Below are 20,807 nucleotides of genomic sequence, written 5' to 3'. Positions count from 1 at the left end.
ATGTCCCTCTTCCTAAAACTGCACGCGGAGTACGATCCGAGACCGAGCGGCTGCGAGCGCGCCCGAGTCCGCTCGCGGGCGCCAGGCGCGTGAAGAGCAGCGGCTGCGGTTGCGCCAATGCCGTCAGTCCCCTGGGCCCGATCCCGACCCTTAACTCCACAGAGAAGCTCTGCTCCTAAGGGAAAGGGAAGGCCTCAGCCCTAGAATCGCAGCCAACCTGGCGACCTCACCTCTCTGGCGACCTCACCTCCCCTCCAGCTTCCTTTAAGAAAACCCCGCGCAGGCCCGGCCCCACCCCCCGTCTGCCCCGCCCCGCCCCCTCGGGAAGCAAACATGGCCCCCGGCGGGCCGGAAGCGCTTCCGCCCCCAACCAAGATGGCGGCGGGGGCGGGACTAAAAGGGAGTAAGTGGCTGGCCGGTGGCTGACGAGTGCACCATGGCGGCAGCTGCCACCTCACCCGCGCTGAAGCGGCTGGATCTGCGCGACCCTGCGGCTCTTTTCGAGACGCATGGAGCGGAGGAGATCCGCGGGCTGGAGCGCCAGGTTCGGGCCGAGATCGAGCACAAGAAGGAGGAGCTGCGGCAGATGGTGGGCGAACGGTACCGCGACCTGATCGAGGCGGCCGACACCATCGGCCAGATGCGCCGCTGCGCCGTGGGGCTGGTGGACGCCGTGAAAGCCACGGACCAGTACTGCGCCCGCCTCCGCCAGGCCGGCTCGGCCGCACCCCGGCCACCGCGGGCCCCGCAGGTCAGTCCCCGTGTCCCCACCCTGCGGCCCCGCAGGCGGGCCCCGGAGCCCCTGGCCTTGCAGGTCAACCCCGCCCCCCGCCGGTCAGTTCCAGACCCCGCGAGTCCTCACCTTCCTTAGCCAGGAGGAGCTTACCCGCCCCTCACCCTTTGGGCCCCCGTCAGGGGACAATGCCAACCTTCCTTGCACAGATGCGGCTGCTGATCCTTTCTGGAAATGCCATTCAACAGTTTCTTCAGGCGCTTTCCCCCGACTTCCGGGCCTTGATTCCCACGCCTCACTGGGCTCCTTTCAATTTCAGCGGAAAACGCCAGGGGTCTCTGTCTTGACGGTTCAGCTCTCCCCTATATAACATGTCCTGACATTGTTTTTCTCAGATTTCTCCCCTGTGTTGACACCTGCCCTCCAAGTCATTTCTTCCTCTTCCCAACCTTCCCCTTATCCCCCCACAAAAGTAACTTCCACAATCCCAAATAGCTGTTCCACCCTTTGGGAGTTGTTGAGGGTAGTACCAACCGTCAAGCCCTTACCTTTACGCATGTATGTGACTGGGTCTCCCAAAGTGCCGGGATTACAGTCATGAGCCACCACACCCGGCCCTTACCTTTTAATAGCTGAACATTTTATTTTAAGAACTAAGGCTTTTTTCATTCAGGTTATCCTTATCCCGTGTTCTTACCCGCAAATGCTATTGATTAGATACGATGAGGAAGGATGGGAGGTAAACAAACACCTCCTCATATTGAAACTGCCGCTTGCATTCCTGAAGATTATTTATTTATTTATTTTTGAGACAGTATCTCTCTGTCACCCAGGCTGGAGTGCAGTGGTGCTATCTCAGCTCACTGCAACCTCTGCCTTCTGGGTTCAAGCGACTCTCCTGCCTCAGCCACCAGCGTAGCTGGGATTACAGGCACCTGCCACCACGCCTGACTAATTGTTGTATTTTCAGTAGAGACGGGGTTTCACTGTGTTGGCCAGGCTGGTCTCCAACACCTGACCTCATGTGATCCACCTGCCTCGGCCTCCCACAGTGCTGGGATTACAGGCGCGAGAGCTACCGCACCCGGCCCCTTAAAGAATATAGACCTAGCAATGAACGAAGTGAAAGGGCATGGAGGGTGAAAAAGGTAAACAGGGAAGTTGTTTTTAACAGCCTGGGAGAACTTACTGGGACATAGAAGAAGAAATTGAAAAGTACAGTCCTAAAATAATTGTGTGTATTTACCCTAGGAGTTCTGAAGGAAGTCAGTTTAGATTTGGGTCATTCTTAGTAAGGAGGGACCTTAAGGGCATGAGGAGATTTGGAATTTAGGTATCTTAGTCCATTTGTGCTGCTATAACAAAATACCTGAGATTGGGCAATTTATAATACAAGTATATTTTTTGCAGTTCTGGGTCTAAGATCAAGGCACTGGCCTTTGATGTCTGGTGAGGGCCTTCTTGCTGCATCCTCATGTGGGGGAAGGTAGAAGAGCCTAAAAGTTGCCTCCAGCCCTTTTATGAGGCACTAATCCATTTGCTATGGTTTGGATTTGTGTCCCGCTCACATCTCATGTTGAATTATAATCCCCAGTGTTGGAGGTGGGGCCTGGTGGGAGGTGGTTGGATCATGGGGAGGGATTTCCCTCTTTGGTCCTGTCTCATGATAGAGTTCTCATGAGATCTAGTTGCTTGACAGTGTATGGCACATCCTCCCACCTTCTTCCTGCTCGGGCCATGTAAGACGTGCCTGCTTTCCCTTCTGCCATGATCATAAGTTTCCTGAGGCCTCCCCAACCGTGCTTCCTCTACAGCCTGTGGAACCGAGGGCCAACTAAACTCCTTTTCTTTATAAATTACCCAGTCTTGGGTTCCTTCTTCCCTTCCTCCCTCCCTCCCTCCTTTCCTTCCTTCCTTCCTTTCTTTGACAGAGTCTCACTCTGTTGCCCAGGCTGGGGTGCAATTGCACATTCTCGGCTCAACTGCAGCCTCTGCTTCCCAGGTTCAAGCAATTCTCCTGCCTCAGCTTCCCAAGTAGCTGGGATTACAGGTGTGCACCACTATGCCCAGCTAATTTTTGTATTTTTAGTGGAGACAGGGTTTCACCATGTTGGCCAGGCTGGTCTCAAACTCCTAACCTCAAGTGGTCTGCCCACCTCAGCCTCCCAAAGTGCTGGGATTACAGGTGTGAGCCACCACGCCTGGCCTCAGGTATTTCTTTATAGCAGTGTGAGAATGGACTAATACACTGTTCATGAGGGGGTTGTTTGAGGGAAAGAAAATCCTGAAGTAAGGATAGAGTGAGATGAGTAGAGGCCTAAAGACTGAACCAGATGGTGGCTTGGTGCAGTCAGTACCTTCCTTGGTGAAGAGGAACAGTCAGCAAAGAAGTCCATGGTGCCCCCCAAAAAACAGAAGAAAAAGTAGGAAGGCTGAACATCAGAAAAGGATGGAGAAAGCTCACCTGAGAAGTAGTCCACAGGGCTTCATGCCATCGAAGCATCAAGAGGATCACTGATAACCAGATGGTGAGATGAAAGTTTACCTCTCCATGGGGCTGAGCAAAAATGCATCCGTGTGTAGGAAAAACTATGGGATCTTACAACACTCCTGATTCCGGCAACTCTTCTACACTGGGCTTTGATGACTTGCTGAGTTGCACTGAATCCAGCTTAATAGAAGTTTTGTATCCTTAAATACCCCCAGATTTCTTCCCAAGCCTATAGAACACTGAGATTGCTTTTGTTTGTTCTTCTGGTTTAGTTCTGTGCCTTCCCCTGCAGCCACAGCAGCCATCCCAGGAGAAGTTCTACAGCATGGCTGCCCAGATCAAGCTACTCTTAGAAATTCCTGAGAAGATCTGGAGCTCGATGGAAGCCTCTCAGTATCTCCATGCCACACAGCTCTACCTGCTCTGCTGCCACCTTCACAACCTGCTCCAGCTGGATTCTTCTAGTTCTCGATACAGTCCCGTCCTCTCCCGGTTTCCTATACTCATCCGGCAGGTGGCAGCTGCCAGCCACTTCCGGTAAGTGGATCCAGTGTAAAGAGCTTCTCTGGTGGTGGCCAAGATTCACACTACAGGTTTATGGAGTTTGTCTTCTTTCCTGATGTATCAAACCTCTTTACCCAAGATGGGAAAAATATCCTGGTGACCTTTGTCATCATTTTTTTAGGTCAACTATTCTGCATGAAAGCAAGATGTTGCTCAAATGCCAAGCCGTGTCTGACCAAGCTGTGGCCGAGGCCCTGTGCTCTATAATGCTCTTAGAAGAGAGTTCTCCTCGCCAAGCCCTCACAGACTTCCTGCTGGCCAGAAAGGCAACTATTCAGAAACTTCTCAACCAGCCACACCATGGTGGGTGTGGCTTCTGGCCAACATTTGGTCCTTAAACATGGGATGGAGAAGGGTGAGCTGCGGGAGACTGAAGCCTCCAGAGCATCCTCTGTCTTTCACTTTGGGAAAGGTAATCAAAGAGGATGGTTTCTTCTTTTAGGTGCTGGTGTCAAGGCTCAGATTTGCTCATTAGTGGAGTTGCTGGCCACCACTCTGAAGCAAGCTCATGCCCTTTTCTACACTTTGCCAGAAGGACTGCTGCCAGATCCGGCCCTGCCGTGTGGCTTGCTCTTCTCTACTCTGGAGACCATCACAGGCCAGCATCCTGCCGGTGAGCTCTTAGCCAAGCTTTTTAAATTCTGGTTCACTCAACTGATAATTTGCTCAGCATCTACCGTGTGCCAGCCACCATGCTAGGCTCTGGGGATGGAGCAGTGAACTGGACAAATAGAGACCCTTCCTTCGAAGCCACAGTTGAGTGGTAGAAGCAGGTGTCAGACTCACAAATATGTGAATATCCATTTAGCGTCAATATTGGTCATTGCTAGAAAGACTAAGTACAAGTTGCCTTGGGAACACTGAATGGAAGGAACTCACCAAGGTCAGAGAAGGCTTCCCTGGAGAAGCCTTTAACCTGAAAGCTGAAGGTTGAGTGGAAGTCACTTAGGTGAAAAAGGCAAGGAACAGGCTTCCAGGCAAAGGGAAGAGGATGTGCAAAGATCCTGAGGCGAGGAGAAACTATAAGACAGCCAGTGAGACTGAGAGGTACTGGGTGAGGGGGAGAGCTGTTTGAGCAGAGACTGGAGGTGGGGCCAGGGGCCGGATAATGCCCAGCCTTGTGAGTGAGGCTAGTGCATTTAGACTTTATCCAAAGAACAATGGAAGCCTCCTGGGACCTTCCAGGCTTGGTGTGGACCCTATGTTATATGTGCCTGTGCATCCTATACTTTTATTTGGTAGCATTTATCTCAACTGAAATGAAATAAATGCATTTGGCTTTTAGGTGGCAATAGATCCCCTTGGGGCTAGAACGGATGCCGAGAGCTCACTTAGGAGGCTGTTACCACGATCCAGGTGTCAGCCGCTGGAGCTTGGGTTAAGAAGCAACAGTAGAGACGAAGCTAATTGCACAGCTCGGACATCTGTAGGAGGAGAGGATGTGGTGACAGATTGGCTATAACGACGTGAGAAGGGAGGTGACCAAGTTAAGTAGAAAAGGAGCTGGTTGGAAGCGGCTGATGACGGGTTCACTTTGAAATGGCCCAGTGCTGTGGCTTACATCTATTATCCCAGCACTTTGGAAGCCTAGGTAGTCCAGGAGTTTGAGATCAGCCTCGGCAGCATAGTGAGACCCCATCTCTACAAAAGATAAGCATTTCCTGGGTGTGCTGGCATGCCCTTGTGGCCCCAGCTATTTGGGAGGCTGAGGCAGAAGGATTGTTTGAGCCAGGGAGGTTGAGGCTGAAGTAAGCAGTGACTGTGCCACTGCATTGTTGCCTGGGTGACAGAGCGAGAACCTGTCTTAAAAAATAGAGGAAAGAGAGAAAATGTTGCATTGGCGATGCCTGGGGCCTTGGAATGGGACTGTGAAGTGGGCAAGTGCCTGAGAGTCCAGAACAGATCGCTGGGAGGTCTGTTGGAGACACACTGTTGTGCATCTGCATGTGGCTGTTATATCAAGCCGTGAGAATGGATGACGTCATCAGTAAGAAGCGATGACAGAGGACTCTGCCTTATGGAACTCCAGAAATCCAAGGTCAAATGGAGGTGTCAGCAAAATTGACAAAGGAGATATAACCAAAGGTAGAAAGGAAACAGAAGAGTGGTGGTGGCCAAGTGGCTGTTTCCAGAGAGAGGTGCTTATTGTTGCCTCATCTTAGCTCACTTTATCTTTCACCTCCACCTCCTTATGCTTCACTTTCCCTCTACGTGCTTACATCTAGTACCTCATCCCACTCAGGAACGGTGGGTACTGGCTGACTTGTCATGGCTTTAGAAAGCAGTACAAGGGGCCTTGGGAGGGCCCTGGGTTTCAAACTCCGGAGGGTGCCTTATACTCAGAACACAGTGAATAAGGCCTCCCAGAGTTGCACAGTGCAGGCCTGTCCCCTTCTTGACAGGTCACCTCTGAAGAGCTATGAACGACTCAGTTAATCAGAATAAGCAGTCATCGATTCTTTCCTTCCATCTTTAAGGGAGGTAGGAGGATTGAGAGGAAAGGGAAGCCATTACCTTTTACTTTTTTGACAACTTAAGTTCTACTTTGAAAACCCCCAGAAACAAAACAAAACAAAACCCAGGACTGCACAGCACTCATTTCTTCTTTCTACTCTTTTGATCCCTGTTTTTTGTCCTCCTGATCTTTGCCATTCTTCTCAACCAACAGAATGACCAGAGTTGTGGGGTGGCTGCCACACTCCCTGATGGGACCTCACACGTGTCCTGTACTTTCTCTTTCCTTGTATTTCAGAAGTCCAGTTTGACCTTCCACAGGAAAACTTGATGAGTTTTGGAAATTCCTTCTAAGTCCATCTTTTATTTATTTATTTTTTTGGAGATAGGGTCTCGCTTTGTTGCCCAGGCTGGAGTGTAGTGGCATGATCATGGGTCACTGCAGCCTCAACCTCCTGGGCTCAAGTGATCCTCCTACCTCAGCCTCCCAAGTAGCTGCAACTACAGGTGTGCACCATGATGCCTGGCTAATTTTGTTTCCTTTTTGTAGAGGTGAGGTTTCACTGTATTGCCCAGGCTGGTCTTGAATTCCTGGGCTCAAGCACTCCACCTGCCTCAGCCTCCCAAAGTGCTAGGATTATAGGCATGAGCCACTGTGCCCGACCTAACTCCCTGTTTTAATGTGCACTTCAAAGGGTGGCCTAGATGGCTTCTCACTTGGCCTTCTCTTTAGGAAAGGGCACTGGTGTCCTGCAGGAAGAGATGAAACTCTGCAGCTGGTTTAAACACCTGCCGGCATCCATCGTCGAGTTCCAGCCAACACTCCGAACTCTCGCACATCCCATCAGCCAGGAATACCTGAAAGACACACTGCAGAAATGGATCCACATGTAAGTAGCCAGAAAGAGCTTCCCTGCCGCTGGTAGGAACCACCCATGCAGCCTTGTACGGGGCATTACGAGGGTCAGCAAGGCATGTGCAGAAAGCCTGTCCTGAATGGCGTGCTGCCCATCAGCCACTTACTCTGTGGCCCATTGCCACCTTTGAGGTCATTCAGCACCCACCAGGGGAGAACCAAGAAGGATTTTGTCTTTCAAAAGGTTATGTGGGAGTTTTAAATTCTCTTTATGTGAAAGTTCTGCAACTCCTGTTTTTACTTGATGCACTGGTTTTTTAAGCCATTCCACAGGGTCCAGACTTCCTTATATCCTCGGGGAAGCAAGGGTAGGTCTGGTGTGGGCAACAGACTGCATGCCCCACCCCAGCCAAAAGGCTCTGTGTTGCTACAGATCTCTCAGTCCTGAGACACATAGATATTTATCTACTGGAACTCAGCTAAGAGATTGTCAAATGGGATTCTGATGTTTTTCTTAATAAAGATGTGAACACCATGCCTCTGATGGAGCCCAAAGAAAATGATTCTGTTGCAGGTGTAACGAAGACATTAAAAATGGGGTCACCAACCTGCTCATGTACGTGAAGAGCATGAAGGGCCTCGCGGGAATCCGGGACGCTATGTGGGAGTTACTCACCAATGAGTCCGCCAATCACAGCTGGGATGTGCTGTGTCGGCGGCTTCTGGAGAAGCCGCTTTTGTTCTGGGAAGATATGATGCAGCAACTGTTCCTTGACCGATTACAGGTGAGCTGGACAGTCACATGGTCTACCTGTTTTATGGCCAATCCTAGTGGTATTTGGACAGTCTTGCGAGACTTCCGTCACTTCCCAAATATATTCTTTTCCTGCTTAGTAACAGATACAGAGTCTAGAGCTGAAAATACACCAGGCCTCTGTCACTTGGTCGGGAATGGGCCCATGTTCATCAACAATGGCTTTATTCTCTGCCAACACCATGCCATCTTTCTGAAGATGGTGAACCTTCTGAATGCTAGGATAAATTACCATTTGGTACTCTTGTTTTGAAGCGTCCTTAAAGGAACTGTGATTAGAACTCTTCTCTCATTCTCTTTTAGACTCTGACAAAGGAAGGTTTTGACTCTATCTCCAGTAGCTCCAAGGAGCTCCTGGTTTCAGCTTTGCAGGAACTTGAAAGCAGCACCAGCAACTCCCCTTCAAATAAGCACATCCACTTTGAGTACAACATGTCGCTCTTCCTCTGGTCCGAGAGTCCTAATGACCTGCCTTCCGACGCGGCCTGGGTCAACGTGGCAAACCGTGGTCATTTTGCCAGTAGCGGCCTCTCCATGAAAGCACAAGCCATTAGCCCTTGTGTACAGAACTTCTGTTCTGCCCTGGATTCTAAGCTGAAGGTTAAACTAGACGACCTCCTGGCTTACCTCCCCTCTGATGACTCGTCACTGCCCAAGGACGTTTCTCCCACACAGGCCAAGAGCTCTGCTTTTGACAGATACGCAGACGCAGGGACCGTGCAGGAGATGCTGCGGACTCAGTCCGTGGCATGCATCAAGCACATCGTGGACTGCATCCGGGCAGAGCTGCAGAGCATTGAAGAAGGTGTGCAAGGGCAACAGGATGCCCTCAACAGTGCTAAGCTGCACTCAGTTCTTTTCATGGCCAGACTCTGCCAGTCCCTGGGAGAGCTGTGCCCCCATCTGAAGCAGTGCATCCTGGGAAAATCAGAGAGCTCAGAGAAACCAGCAAGGGAGTTTCGGGCTCTGAGAAAACAGGGAAAGGTGAAAACTCAGGAAATCATTCCTACACAGGCCAAGTGGCAAGAGGTTAAAGAAGTACTCCTCCAGCAGAGCGTGATGGGCTACCGGGTCTGGAGCACTGCAGTTGTGAAAGTGAGTGATATAACTTCTTCTTACCCCTGTCTTGTCTCACTTTTGTCATGTTCCAGTCTTGCCAACCTCAATCAGCTCCTTCAGTAGTAAAGGCAAAACATTTCTTATTTCATACAGTTATTTTATCTCTGCTAGAAAGTTCAGTAAAAACTTTTTCATTCACTTTTAGCTTAGATTCTGTAGACAGAAAAACTGCATTTTTTTCCTTGCATCAGATGAGAATGAAAGACTTTCTGCCTGTATTTCCTCTCTTTAACCTAAATATCACATTCCCAGTAGTTTCCACTTGTACCTTAAGAGGTGGTATTTGGGCCAGGCATGGTGGCTCATACCTGTAATCCTAGCACTTTGGGAGGCTGAGATGGGTGGATTGTGTGAACCCAGGAATTCAAGACCAGCCTGGGCAACATGATGAAACCCCCTCTCTACAAAAAGTACAGAAATTATTCTGGTGTGGTAGTGCATGCCTGTAGTCCCAGTTACTTGGGAAGCTGAGGCAGGAGCATTGCCTGAGCCCAGGAGGTCGAGGCTGCAGTGAGCTGTGATTGCGCCACTGCAGTCAGCCTGGGAGAAGAGCAAGACCCTGTCTCAAAAAAAAAAGAGTGGTATATGACATTTATAGGGTAGTTAGCAACAAAATTCCCAGGGCTGATATCATTGATAATTAGCCAAAAGAGGACTGATACCATCACTGTTCCTACAACTTCAGCAGCTTGAGCTGTTCTCAGGATTACACAGATTGTTTTAAAGAAACTCTATAGAGGATCTGAGTGGCTTGTATGGATATTTGCCTTTTATTACCAGGTTTTGATTCATGGATTCACCCAGTCATTACTTCTAGATGATGCTGGCTCAGTCCTGGCCACAGCCACCAGCTGGGATGAGCTAGAAATTCAGGAGGAGGCAGAGTCTGGCAGCAGCGTCACATCCAAGATCCGACTCCCTGCACAGGTGAGCAGGTCCCATCCCAGCAGGCACCATGGGCTGAAAAAGGGAATATAACTGCTCCATGGAAAAGAAAAGATTTTAGAAAATCATTCAACATACAACTTCTGAGGAATAGCTGAAAATAACATCTGTAACTTTCTACTATGGGGGCATAGTAGATATAGGGCTAAGTAAATGGCAGACTGTTCCAGAAGTCAGTTAACCATTCTTTCCTTTTGTAGCATAGGCTCTGTGCTAATTAGAGAACCACTTACTTGCCGTGAAATCAGCAGCATAAAACACAGGTACCTCTGCTAGATCAGCCTCAGACCGCAGAGGGGCTAACAGCAAATTGCACTTAACCAGGGACCTTGTGTCTGCTCAACAGTCTGCCTGTAAGAAGCGTTGCTGAGAGGGGCCAAAGTCCTGGCAAACAGGCCTTGTAAGATTAAGTGGGTTCACTTTCATGGTGTGTCATTTAATTGGTGCAGTTGGCAATGTGACATTTCTTTGTTCTTTTAGCCATCCTGGTATGTACAGTCCTTCCTGTTTAGTTTATGCCAGGAAGTTAATCGGGTTGGAGGCCACGCCTTGCCAAAGGTGACATTACAGGAGATGCTGAAAAGCTGTATGGTTCAAGTAGTAGCTGCCTATGAGAAACTTTCCGAAGAAAAACAGAGTAAGGTAGGTGTCTGAATGTTTGCCCATTAAAAACACAAATTAAACGAAACAAAACCTTAGTTTTGTCTTGGGTTTGAGCATTTCACATCAAAGACTCAAACTGTTAAGGATCACCCAGCCCAGGCATCGGGTCCTGTAAAAATGCTCTCTCTTAGGAGTGGCACCCAGCGCTGTGAGTTTACTTACACCCATTCTGAAGAGTCGAGCAGATCTTCGCTAAGAAGGCAGCTCAGCACAGATGGAAAGACCAAGACCCAGAACTTTGGGAGGCTGAGGTGGGAGGATGGCTTTAGCTTGGGAGTTCGAGGCTGCAGTGAGCTATGATCGCACCACTGCACTCCAGCCTGGGCGACGAAGCAAGACCCTGTCTCTTAAAAAGACAAAACAAAAAAATCAAAAAAACAATGAAAAGGATCAGAGCTTCAAAATAAAAAACCTGGCTTCCAGCCTCAGTGCTGCCACTTGCTCACTGGCGGCTCCAGGCAAATCATTAACCTCTGTTTCCTCAGGACCAAATGTGATCCTGTAGATAAGCTGCTCAGTGGTTTCCTCACTTGTAAAAGGCAGACAGCCCCCCTCCCCATCCCAGCCACAGCACACCTACCTCAGGGGTGACTGTGGGGAGTTAGAGAATGGTTGCCTGCCACACGGTGTGACACACAGAGGTGCTCGCTTACGGGGAGTTCTTGTCTCCCAACCCTTCACACCACTTTCACTGTCTAGGAAGCGTTCTGCCCTTGGTGTATAATCCCATTTCATTTGTAACTTTTTTTTTTTTTGTCTTTTTTGAGACAAAATCTCACTCTGTCACCCAGGCTGGAATGCAGGGCTGCCATCTCGGCTCACTGCAACCTCATCCTCCCAGGCTCAGGAGATTCTCCCACCTCAGCCTCCCAAATAGTTGGGACCACAAGGCATGCGCCAGCACACCTAATTTTTGCATCTTTTGTAGAGACAGTTTTGCGATTTTGCCCAGGCTGGTCTCAAACTCCTGGGTGCAAGCAGATCTCTCGTTTCAGCCTCCCAAAGTGCTGGGACAATGGGCAGGAGCCACCGCGCCTGGCCAGTAACGTTTTTTAAGAAGGAGCATGTCAGGCGCAGTGACTGACACCTGTAATCCCAGTACTTTGGGAGGCCAAGGCAGGCAGATCACTTGAGGCCAGTAGTTCGAGACGAGCCTGGCCAACATGGTGAAACCCCATCTCTACTAAAAATACAAAAATTAGCTGAGTGTGGTGGCATACATCTGTAGTTCCAGCTACTCAGGAGGCTGAGGCAGGAGAATCGCTTGAACCTGGGAGGCAGAGGGTGCAATGAGCCCAGATTGTGCCACTGCACTCCAGCCTGGGCAACAGGGCGAGACTCCATCTCAAAAAAAAAAAAAAAAAAAAAAAAAAAGTCAAGTCCCAAGAAGGAACAAATCCTGATTTTGGAAAGAATTCAGTAAGTCTTCTCTAATGAGCTTCTTCAAAATACTTTTCCTTCATGCAAGGAGCCTTTTTTTTTCCCTTAAGAACAACCATTTACAACATCTGAGGCCTTTTTTAAGGGCCATTTCTCTTCCCTGCTGTTAGGTTTTTAATTTTAAGATCAAGTTTCTAACATAACTTGTTTTGTTGTTGTGAGATTAAACTGACCATATGAGTATTAAAACCATCTGCTTCTGAATAGCAAGCTGAAACTCAACCAAAACATGAAGCTGTTTATTACGCTCACATAACAAGTCCTCTCTCTTCATGGGTGGGGACCGGGAATTCATTTGCAGAAAGAAGGTGCATTTCCAGTCACCCAGAACCGGGCGCTGCAGCTGCTTTATGATCTGCGTTACCTCAACATTGTTCTGACAGCCAAGGCTGACGAGGTGAAGAGTGGCCGGAGCAAGCCAGACTCCAGGTGTCGTATCCTCTACTGAGCTATGTCAAGGCAGTCTCTTCCAAAAGCAGATAGTCCCTTTGCTGGGAAGCCACCAGAGTCAGCCTGTTATACAGCACATTCATTGTGTTTGTTTTGAACAGTAAGTGCTCATATTACCAGCAAGTTAAATAATGGCCGCCTGCTGGATAAATGCCATGGTCAAGTGAAATAGGTGGACTCATTCCTCTCTCTTCTGAGTCAGCCTAGCAGCTGCTGAGTATCATTTGAGCACTTAGTGCTCTTCTTATAGGCAGAAGAGGGGGAAAGGGTGGGCTTCACTTAGGCAAGATGTCAGGTTGAAACTCTTGAGGGTGACTTAAGCACTATCATCAGTGACAAATGTACTAAGCCAACAACTACATAGAATAAAATCCAACTCTAAGATTTATACAGCAGTAGGATATTATGATTGTTTTTGATCCTAAAAAATGTAGACAGTAATGATCCTAATCCTTTTCTCAGAATTGAGAAAGTGACTGACCACCTGGAAGCCCTCATTGATCCATTTGACCTGGACGTTTTCACACCACACCTTAACAGCAACCTTCATCGCCTGGTGCAGCGAACTTCTGTGAGTCAAATCAGAAACATGCTCAGTGTGAACCAAGTGCCACAGGCCGAAATTACAAAATTAACCTGCTCCAGCACGTAATACTCGAGGATGCAGCGTAGGGAGGGGGATGAGACACAAATAGCCGAGTGGAGTTATGAGGGCTGAAAGAGGATTAGATAAAATCTCACACACTGAGGCAACCAAGATTTGGCCCCTTTCGTTGTAAATAAGGATTATTACAGTTTTATCCAGGCCTCAGAAAGAGGAATAAAAAACACCCTGCCTCTCAGATTCTGACCTCTCAGATAAAAAGTAATCATGAAGCATTAACGCACTCAGAACATTCCCCAAAATGATGCTTAGAAATACGATAGTGATCGGTGACTTTTTTTTTTGCGTTTCTTTTACCTGCATAATGAAACCTCTGCATTTTATTGAGCTCCACTGCTTGTCTGCCAGGTTCTGTTTGGATTGGTGACTGGTACAGAGAATCAGCTCGCCCCCCGGAGCAGTACGTTCAACTCCCAAGAACCCCATAACATCCTGCCACTAGCATCCAGTCAGATCAGGTAAAGGCTGCTAAGAGGCTTCTGCTGGGTACTTTGGGAGGCCGAGGGGGGGCGGATCACGAGGTCAGGAGATCGAGACCATCCTGGCTAACACAGTGAAACCCCATCTCTACTAAAAATACAAAAAATTAGCCTGGCGTGGTGGCGGGCGCCTGTAGTCCCAGCCATTCAGGAGCCTGAGGCAGGAGAATGGCGTGAACCCGGGAGGCGGAGCTTGCAGTGAGCCGAGATCGCGCCACTGCACTCCAGCCTGGGCAACAGAGCGAGACTCCATCTCAAAAATAATAATAAAAAATAAAGAGGCCTCTGCTGGGCCCCAGAACTGCCTGTTTGTTTGTGCTACTAAATTCTTTCCTCTTGTTTTGGAGGTTTGGACTTCTCCCACTGAGCATGACAAGCACTCGAAAGGCTAAATCAACCAGAAACGTCGAAACAAAAGCCCAGGTTGGTGCCAAGAGCAAAAGGCTCATCCGTGGATGGGTCCCCACCTCCCACCGAGACACCCGATGATCAGCGCCCTTTTAAATAACTGATAAAGAACTGAATGACACAATGCACTAATGCTGCTTTTAATGGCGGCGCAATAGAGAAGTACAAGGTTTTACTAGCTTGAGCTACTAGAAGGTGTAAAAGATGCCCACTGAAACTACCAAGTAGCCTCTTAATAGAAATGTAGAAAATATACAGGACAGGATGGAGATGATCTCTTGAATTTAGTAGGGTGAAAGAGTTAACTGCCAACCTGGCACTATCATTGTACTTGTTTGGAAAAAATCTGTTTTGTTCTGATGATGATGGTTTTATCTTCCCCTTTAGTTGGGTGGGGAATAATAGAAAATTTGTTTCCCCAAAAGTTTGACATTTTCTTGTTAATACACGTTTCGTTTCAGTAGGATGCCAACTGTTAAGCCTGCAGGAGTCCACCTGGGTATTTCTGAATTGTGCTGTGTGCACGTGTGTTTGAAAGCTCAAACAGCTTGTCTTCTTACAGCATCGAGTTGTTTGCTTTATCGTTAGACACAATATTAGCAGTGTATCCTTTCCGTATTCCCTACCATCGAACCCATTAAGATCTAAAATCCTTATCAAGTATCTGGCTTTAAAAGTTGGGAGATGGTAGTTAAAAAAAAAAGCTCTTGCAAAAACCATCCAGTCCCTAAGCATGGGCTATGACGCAGCCTCTTCCAGAACAGCTTCCACTGCAGTGATCTTTCAGTTCTGCCCACATTATGTTAGCAGGCTGTGGAGAGAGGTGCCTGTGTCTACCCTTTTCCCAGGACAGTCCTCATTTCCAAATTCTAGTTTTGTCACAAAGGCTCATGCTGTTCCCTGTGTCCTCTTCAAATCTGGACCGACAGCAGAGTCCTCTGACTAGAGCCATCGTGCTTCTCAGCTCCGCTGTGTGTGCCGTGTGGACTCTTGAGTGGCGTCGTGCAGAGGGCGAGTGGGCAGGAGGGCTCAGGTCAACTCTAAGGCACTTTTCTCTACATCCAATGGCAGGTTGTCCCCCCGGCACGCTCCACAGCTGGTGACCCGACAATTCCTGGCTCCTTGTTCAGACAGCTCGTCAGCGAAGAAGACAACACGTCTGCACCTTCATTATTCAAACTGGGCTGGCTCTCTAGTATGACTAAGTAACATGGCAACACGTCTGTCTCTCTCTAAATAAATACTACCACATTATTTCTTCTAAAGATGCCTCTGCTCATCTGATTCTCAGCCACACCAATCTTTGCAGTTTCACTGATGGAATGTGGCCCCCTAGTTACTGTTAGGGGTTACTTTAAGCATCAGGTTAATCCTTGTCCCATAATTTCACAATACTTGTTGCTTTAGACATCAGTTCAGGTAGCTTACATTTTATTAGCATTCAACAGCGCCTTAATTGTTGACACTACAAGGTGGAATTGTCAATGAGATCACATAAGCTGCTGACTGACCAAGTTTGTAGGACAAAAAGTCATTACGTTCTTCACTTGCAGAACTGTGCCATGTTTCCTACTGAAGTCTGAGGTGCAGACTCTGGAGGAATAGTGACACAGAAGTTATCTGGTTATACAAGAATCTAAAAGACATTCTCCCTGGAAATACAAATATATAACAAAGAGTAGAGACTATTATTAGGGAGGGTGCTTCACTGACAGTCTGAATTGGATCTGATTATTTTCTCCTGTTACACAGGAGAGAGTACTTTCAATAGAACATCTACATACTGAGAGGTAGTATGGCAGTTAATTTCAGTGCAAGACTGAATCAAGCTTCCTATATTTTGGAAAAAAACTTATGTTTTTTCATGGAAACTAGATACTCTTTACTAGTTTATTGAATAAAAAAAATTGAAGATCCCGCATTTTTAAAAGGCTCTTTACATCAAGTAGAGTTTCTAGTTGACAGATTTGGAAATCAGTCTGAATGGGACATACTATGGATTCAACACACAGAATGAGTTTTCCTCAAACCACTACCTTGACATAGATTTGATACCCTCCCTCAAAAGAATCCTATAAAAAATTGCTTCAAAGCCCCTTTGAAATTGCAATAGTGCAGCAAAACCACAAGTAAACAACTGCCTGTTAACCTGTTATTTCAAATATAGACTGAAAAGCCAACAGGCATTTTTCGTGTGCAATTTTTCTTTTAAAACAAGTTGTAAGTTGAAATATCAAATCTGCACAGCGCTGTCCCTTCACAGAAGGCAAGAAACTGCCGGCACATCATGTCAGAGGCCGCCCTCGGTGCTGTAGGCTGTGGAAGTGGGCCTCCCTCAGGGTCTGGTTGATGTGGAAGTAGAGGCCTTGGCACAGCGCAGACTGCTCGGGCACAGGCTGAGGCGTGTTAGGGCTGGATCCAGCCATGGTCTGGCTCAAGCTACCTTCCGGCCCACTGGCCCTGTCCGGGCTGTTGATGCTGCTGCTGCTGCTGCTGCTGCTGCTCCCACCACTGTCACTGCCTGAAGACTGGAAGGAAGAAGAAACAGGGTCACAATCAGGCTGTTTTAAGAGCTTTACTGTGGTTTCATGTACAGTGCTCTATTAAGAGTACCCTTCCAGTTCAGCTTGAGGATGAAGACATACACTGGGCTTTGGAATTTATAAAGTATGCTCTCCTAAGACGTCTCATCCTCTCCTCACAGCCACCCTGTCAGGCTGAGCAGGATTTACTGTCCCTAATACACAGATCTAGGAGGAGAGGTCCAGGTTCAAGCACGGGCCCTAACTCCAAATCCCGTCAACTATATCCTAATTCTTTTACACATATTCTCTACCTGCTTTTCCCATTCATTCAATTATTTCCAACCAAAGAAGGAAGTTCTCAGCCTCCAAGAGAATGTATCAGTCATTGGGACAGGGTATAAAAAGTGACAAAAAAGATGGCTTCTGGGCACAAGTGAGGATAAAAACTAAAAGCTTATGCCAATTTTGTGATCATTATGGACACAAAATGGTATTCTATAACTGCAGGACAGACCCTGAAAGGACTTAAGAGACTTCTGGTCAAGTTATCTTATGTTGGCATTATTGCAGTTCATATGTATGTGTGTGTACATGAGTGTGCCTAATTTTTTCTTTCATGTAACTAACATGACTTGGTGTTCTGGTCATCTTGGAGAGGCTACTCGGAGATCCCTGAAAAGAGTCACTTTCATTCTGCAGTTCATGTTTTAAAAAAAAGTCACTTTCAGAAATTTCTGCCTTCCACCACTAGCACTCTCAAAGGGGAGGGTGCCATGAAGGACCCATTTCAGAATTATGGTATTTTACAATTTATTTTATCTTTCTTGGAGATAAGGTCTCACTCTGTCACACAGGCTGGAGTGCAGTGGATCAAGCTCACTGCACCCTCAGTCTCCTGGGCTCAAGCAATCGTTCCACCTCAGCCCCCTGAGCAGCTCGTACTACATATGTACGTCACCACGCCCAGTAAATTTTTTGTTGTTGTTGTTAGCAGAGACAAGATCTCGCTATGTTGCTCAGGCTGCTCTCCAACTCCTGAGTTCAAGCAATCCTCCTGCCTTGGCCTCCCAAAGTGCTGAGATTACAGGCATGAGCCACCATGCCCAGCCTTATTTTACAATTTTACTGTTGCATTTCTAATAAATGACAACCCTGATAACTCAATTGGCGGTACCTTTCTGTATTTACAACTCAATACAATATTGTATTCAGCACATGAGAAAGAATTCTAGTAATTAATATCTAGCATATAATTTTTTTTAACTTAGCTCTTTAATACATCCAAACTTATATTCCCTTAGGCAAAGACATTGATTCTGAAATAGCTAGTTACAACTAGGTAAAGTCTACACATAAGAAAAAAAAAGACTGGAGGCCGAGTGCAGTGCCTCACACTTGTAATCCCAGCACTTAGGGAAGCTGAGGTAGGTGGATTGCTTGAGTGCAGGAGTTCGAGACCTGGCCAACATGGCAAAACCCCCATCTCCATTAAAATACAAAAAGATTGGCTGGGTGCAGTGGCTCATGCCTGAGGTCAGGAGTTTAAGACCAGCCTGGCCAACACGGAGAAACCCCATCTCTATTAAAAATACAAAAATTAGCCGGGCATGGTGGAGGGCACCTGTAATTCCAGCTATGAGGGAAGCCAAGGCAGGAGAATCACTTGAACCTGGGAGGCAGAGGTTGCAGTGGGCCGAGATTGTGCCATTGCACTCCAGCCTGGGCAACAAGAGTGAGACTTTACTCAAAAAAAAAAAAAAAAAAAAAAAAAAAAAAGCCGGGTGCAGTGGCTCATGCCTGTAAACCCAGCACTTTGGGAGGCCAAGGCGGGCAGATCACGAGGTCAGGAGATCGAGGCCATCCTGGCCAACATGGTGAAACCCCGTCATCACTAAAAATACAAAAATTAGCTGGACGTGGTGGTGTGCGCCTGTGGTCCCAGCCACTAGGAAGGCTGAGGCAGGAGAATTGCTTGAACCCGGGAGGCAGAGGTTGCAGTGAGCCGAGATCATGTCACTGCACCCCAGCCTAGCAACAGAGCGAGACTTCATCTCATAAACAATACAAAACACACAAAAATAAGAAAACAAAAAAGTTATCTGGGTGTGGTGGCTCGCGCCTATAGTCCCAACTACTCAGGAAGCTGAGGTGGGAAAATAACTCCAGCCTGGGAGGTCGAGGTGGCAGTGAACCAAGATTGCACCACTGCACTGCAGCCTAGGCAATCGGAATGAGACTGTCTCAAAAAATATAAACAAAGACTGGAAAGAAAGAATGAAATCACAGTAGTTATGTTAGAATGGAAAGATTATAGCTGCTTGGTTTTTTCTACACTTTAACTTCTTTGCAATGTAGTTATTATTTATTTTTATTATAAAAATGTATAAATTAAATAAAATGCTGTTTACAAATATATATTTTAAAGTGATTTTTAAAATCCTAGTTCTATCCCTTTTTTGACCAAAACTTACATCCAATAACATGCATATAGATAACTTATCTGAAACAATGAAAACAAGCAATGTTCACAAAGCTGCCATCATTAACAAGACTGAAACCAAGACTTGTGATGGTGCCGAGGCCATTGGAGCTATGGCCACATACCCCATTGCCTATAGGTAGCAGGAGACAACCCCTCTTTCTAGAATAAAAAAAATAAAAAATAAAAACCTCATGAAAAGATGCTAATGGGCTGGGCTGATGAAGTCAGATAGCAGAATTTGCAGCAGCTGCAACTGTATTTACATAGAGGCTTAAGAAGTCAAAGTCAAAAACACAAATTGTATTCTACAAAGGCCTCTCCTAACCTAGCATAACAACGCAGAATGGCCACTTGCACCTTGCGAATCACGAATATTTAACAAACGGGTAACTACACTCAATAAGAAACCCACCACGCAGAACGCTTTGTTTCCTCTTAGTCTGTTTTCTTTACTGTTTCTCAATACAGGTACTGTCTGAAAATCAAGGCAAGAACTACAATCAGTTTCTAGTAAGTCAAGTTTTCATCTCAAATTATATCTATGTCATACTATAATAGCATAAGGGTGATGCTACTCTGAGAAAAGGCAAAAGTTCTTTAAATAGATTAGGGAAGATTTCTGCACATAACTTTTTTTTTTTCAGGGTTAGGTAGATTTGCAATTTCCAGTTCATTTAAAAAATTGTGGCTGGGCGCGGTGGTTCACACCTGTAATGCCAGCATTTTGGGAGGCTGAGGCAGGCGGATCAAGAGGTCAAGAAATTGAGACCATCCTGGCCAACATGGTAAAACCCCGTCTCTACTAAAAATACAAAAATTAGCTGGGCGTGGTGGTGCGCGCCTGTAGTCCCAGCTGCTTGGGAGGCTGAGGCAGGAGAATCACCTGAACCCAGGAGGTAGAGGTTGCAGTGAGCCGAGATCATGCCACTGCACTCCAGCCTGGCAACAGAGCAAGACTCTGTCTCAAAAAAAAAAAAAAAAAAAAAGTGTTTACTGGGCCTTATTTATAATGGCTAAAAACTTGAATGACCTAAATGTCCAATAAAGAATTAGTTTAATTATATTACATCCATTATATACATATATGATGAAATTCTATTCAGTCATTAGCAATGACCATAGAGATGTACATACACTAACATCAAAGTCTTTAGCATCATTTTTTACATCATTTCAGTTCATACTAAACAGTGTATATAGTGTATCAGTTGATTCTTAAAATGTTTTTCTCAAATGTATACATACATATATTTATATACACCAAAAACAATCTGGAAGGATATATATGACAAAATATTTAGGATTTGGATCTTCTATTTTAAAATTTATTTTCTAAAGTGTCTACCAAAAATCATTTCTTTTGAGGAAGAAACTGATCATGAGTAAGTAGCTAAAGAATGCTACCATGGCCAGGTGTGGTGGCTCACGCCTGGAATCCCAACACTTTGGGAGGCCAAGGAGGGCGGCTCACAAGGTCAGGAGATTGAGACCATCCTGGCTAACATGGTGAAACCCTGTCTCTACTAAAAATACAAAAATTAGCCGGGCGTGGTGGTGGGCGCCTGTAGTCTCAGCTACTTGGGAGGCTGAGGCAGGAGAATGGTGTGAAACCAGGAGGCGGAGCTTGCAGTGAGCTGAGATTGTGCCACTGCATTCCAGCGTGGGCGACAGAGCAAGACTCTGTCTCAAAAAAAAAAAAAGAATGCTACCATGGGCCAGG

The 20,807-nt window shown here is 46.9% G+C and overlaps 3 protein-coding genes across 7 annotated transcripts in view; 1 reads left to right on the top strand and 2 right to left on the bottom strand.

Moving 5' to 3' along the window:
• SLC39A11 (solute carrier family 39 member 11) overlaps window positions 1-1,043 on the bottom strand; it is a 563,219-nt gene extending 562,176 nt beyond the window's left edge. For 3 of the 4 annotated variants that reach the window (XM_073005074.1, XM_037993737.2, XM_037993738.2), the window contains exon 1: window positions 863-1,043. The gene's annotated coding sequence lies outside the window, so the exon portion shown is untranslated. The remainder of the gene's footprint in view (window positions 1-862) is intronic. The other variant, XM_073005081.1, reaches the window with a different exon arrangement.
• On the top strand, window positions 392-15,345 carry COG1 (component of oligomeric golgi complex 1). Its single transcript, XM_008011933.3, has 14 exons — window positions 392-751; window positions 3,517-3,761; window positions 3,910-4,091; window positions 4,231-4,401; window positions 6,976-7,132; window positions 7,673-7,883; window positions 8,216-9,007; window positions 9,812-9,958; window positions 10,457-10,618; window positions 12,381-12,508; window positions 12,992-13,100; window positions 13,542-13,651; window positions 14,020-14,095; window positions 15,152-15,345. Exons 1-14 carry the CDS (start codon window positions 437-439, stop codon window positions 15,287-15,289), a joined length of 2,943 nt encoding a protein of 980 aa, XP_008010124.3. The 5' UTR covers window positions 392-436; the 3' UTR covers window positions 15,290-15,345.
• The window catches only part of VCF1 (VCP nuclear cofactor family member 1), a 26,523-nt gene continuing 16,501 nt past the window's right edge, over window positions 10,786-20,807 (bottom strand). The window contains exons 3-4 of one of the 2 annotated variants that reach the window (XM_073005084.1): window positions 16,524-16,608; window positions 10,786-10,985 (exon numbers count right to left, since the gene is read on the bottom strand). In XM_073005084.1, coding sequence (XP_072861185.1) covers window positions 10,798-10,985; window positions 16,524-16,608 — 273 coding nt within the window. In that variant the 3' untranslated portion in view covers window positions 10,786-10,797. Of the gene's footprint in view, window positions 10,986-14,196; window positions 16,609-20,807 lie in introns of those variants that run through there. The other variant, XM_008011935.3, reaches the window with a different exon arrangement.

Source organism: Chlorocebus sabaeus, chromosome 16, assembly GCF_047675955.1.
Source record: "Chlorocebus sabaeus isolate Y175 chromosome 16, mChlSab1.0.hap1, whole genome shotgun sequence".
Lineage (NCBI taxonomy): Eukaryota > Metazoa > Chordata > Mammalia > Primates > Cercopithecidae > Chlorocebus > Chlorocebus sabaeus.
This window is presented reverse-complemented; position numbering and strand designations above follow the sequence as displayed.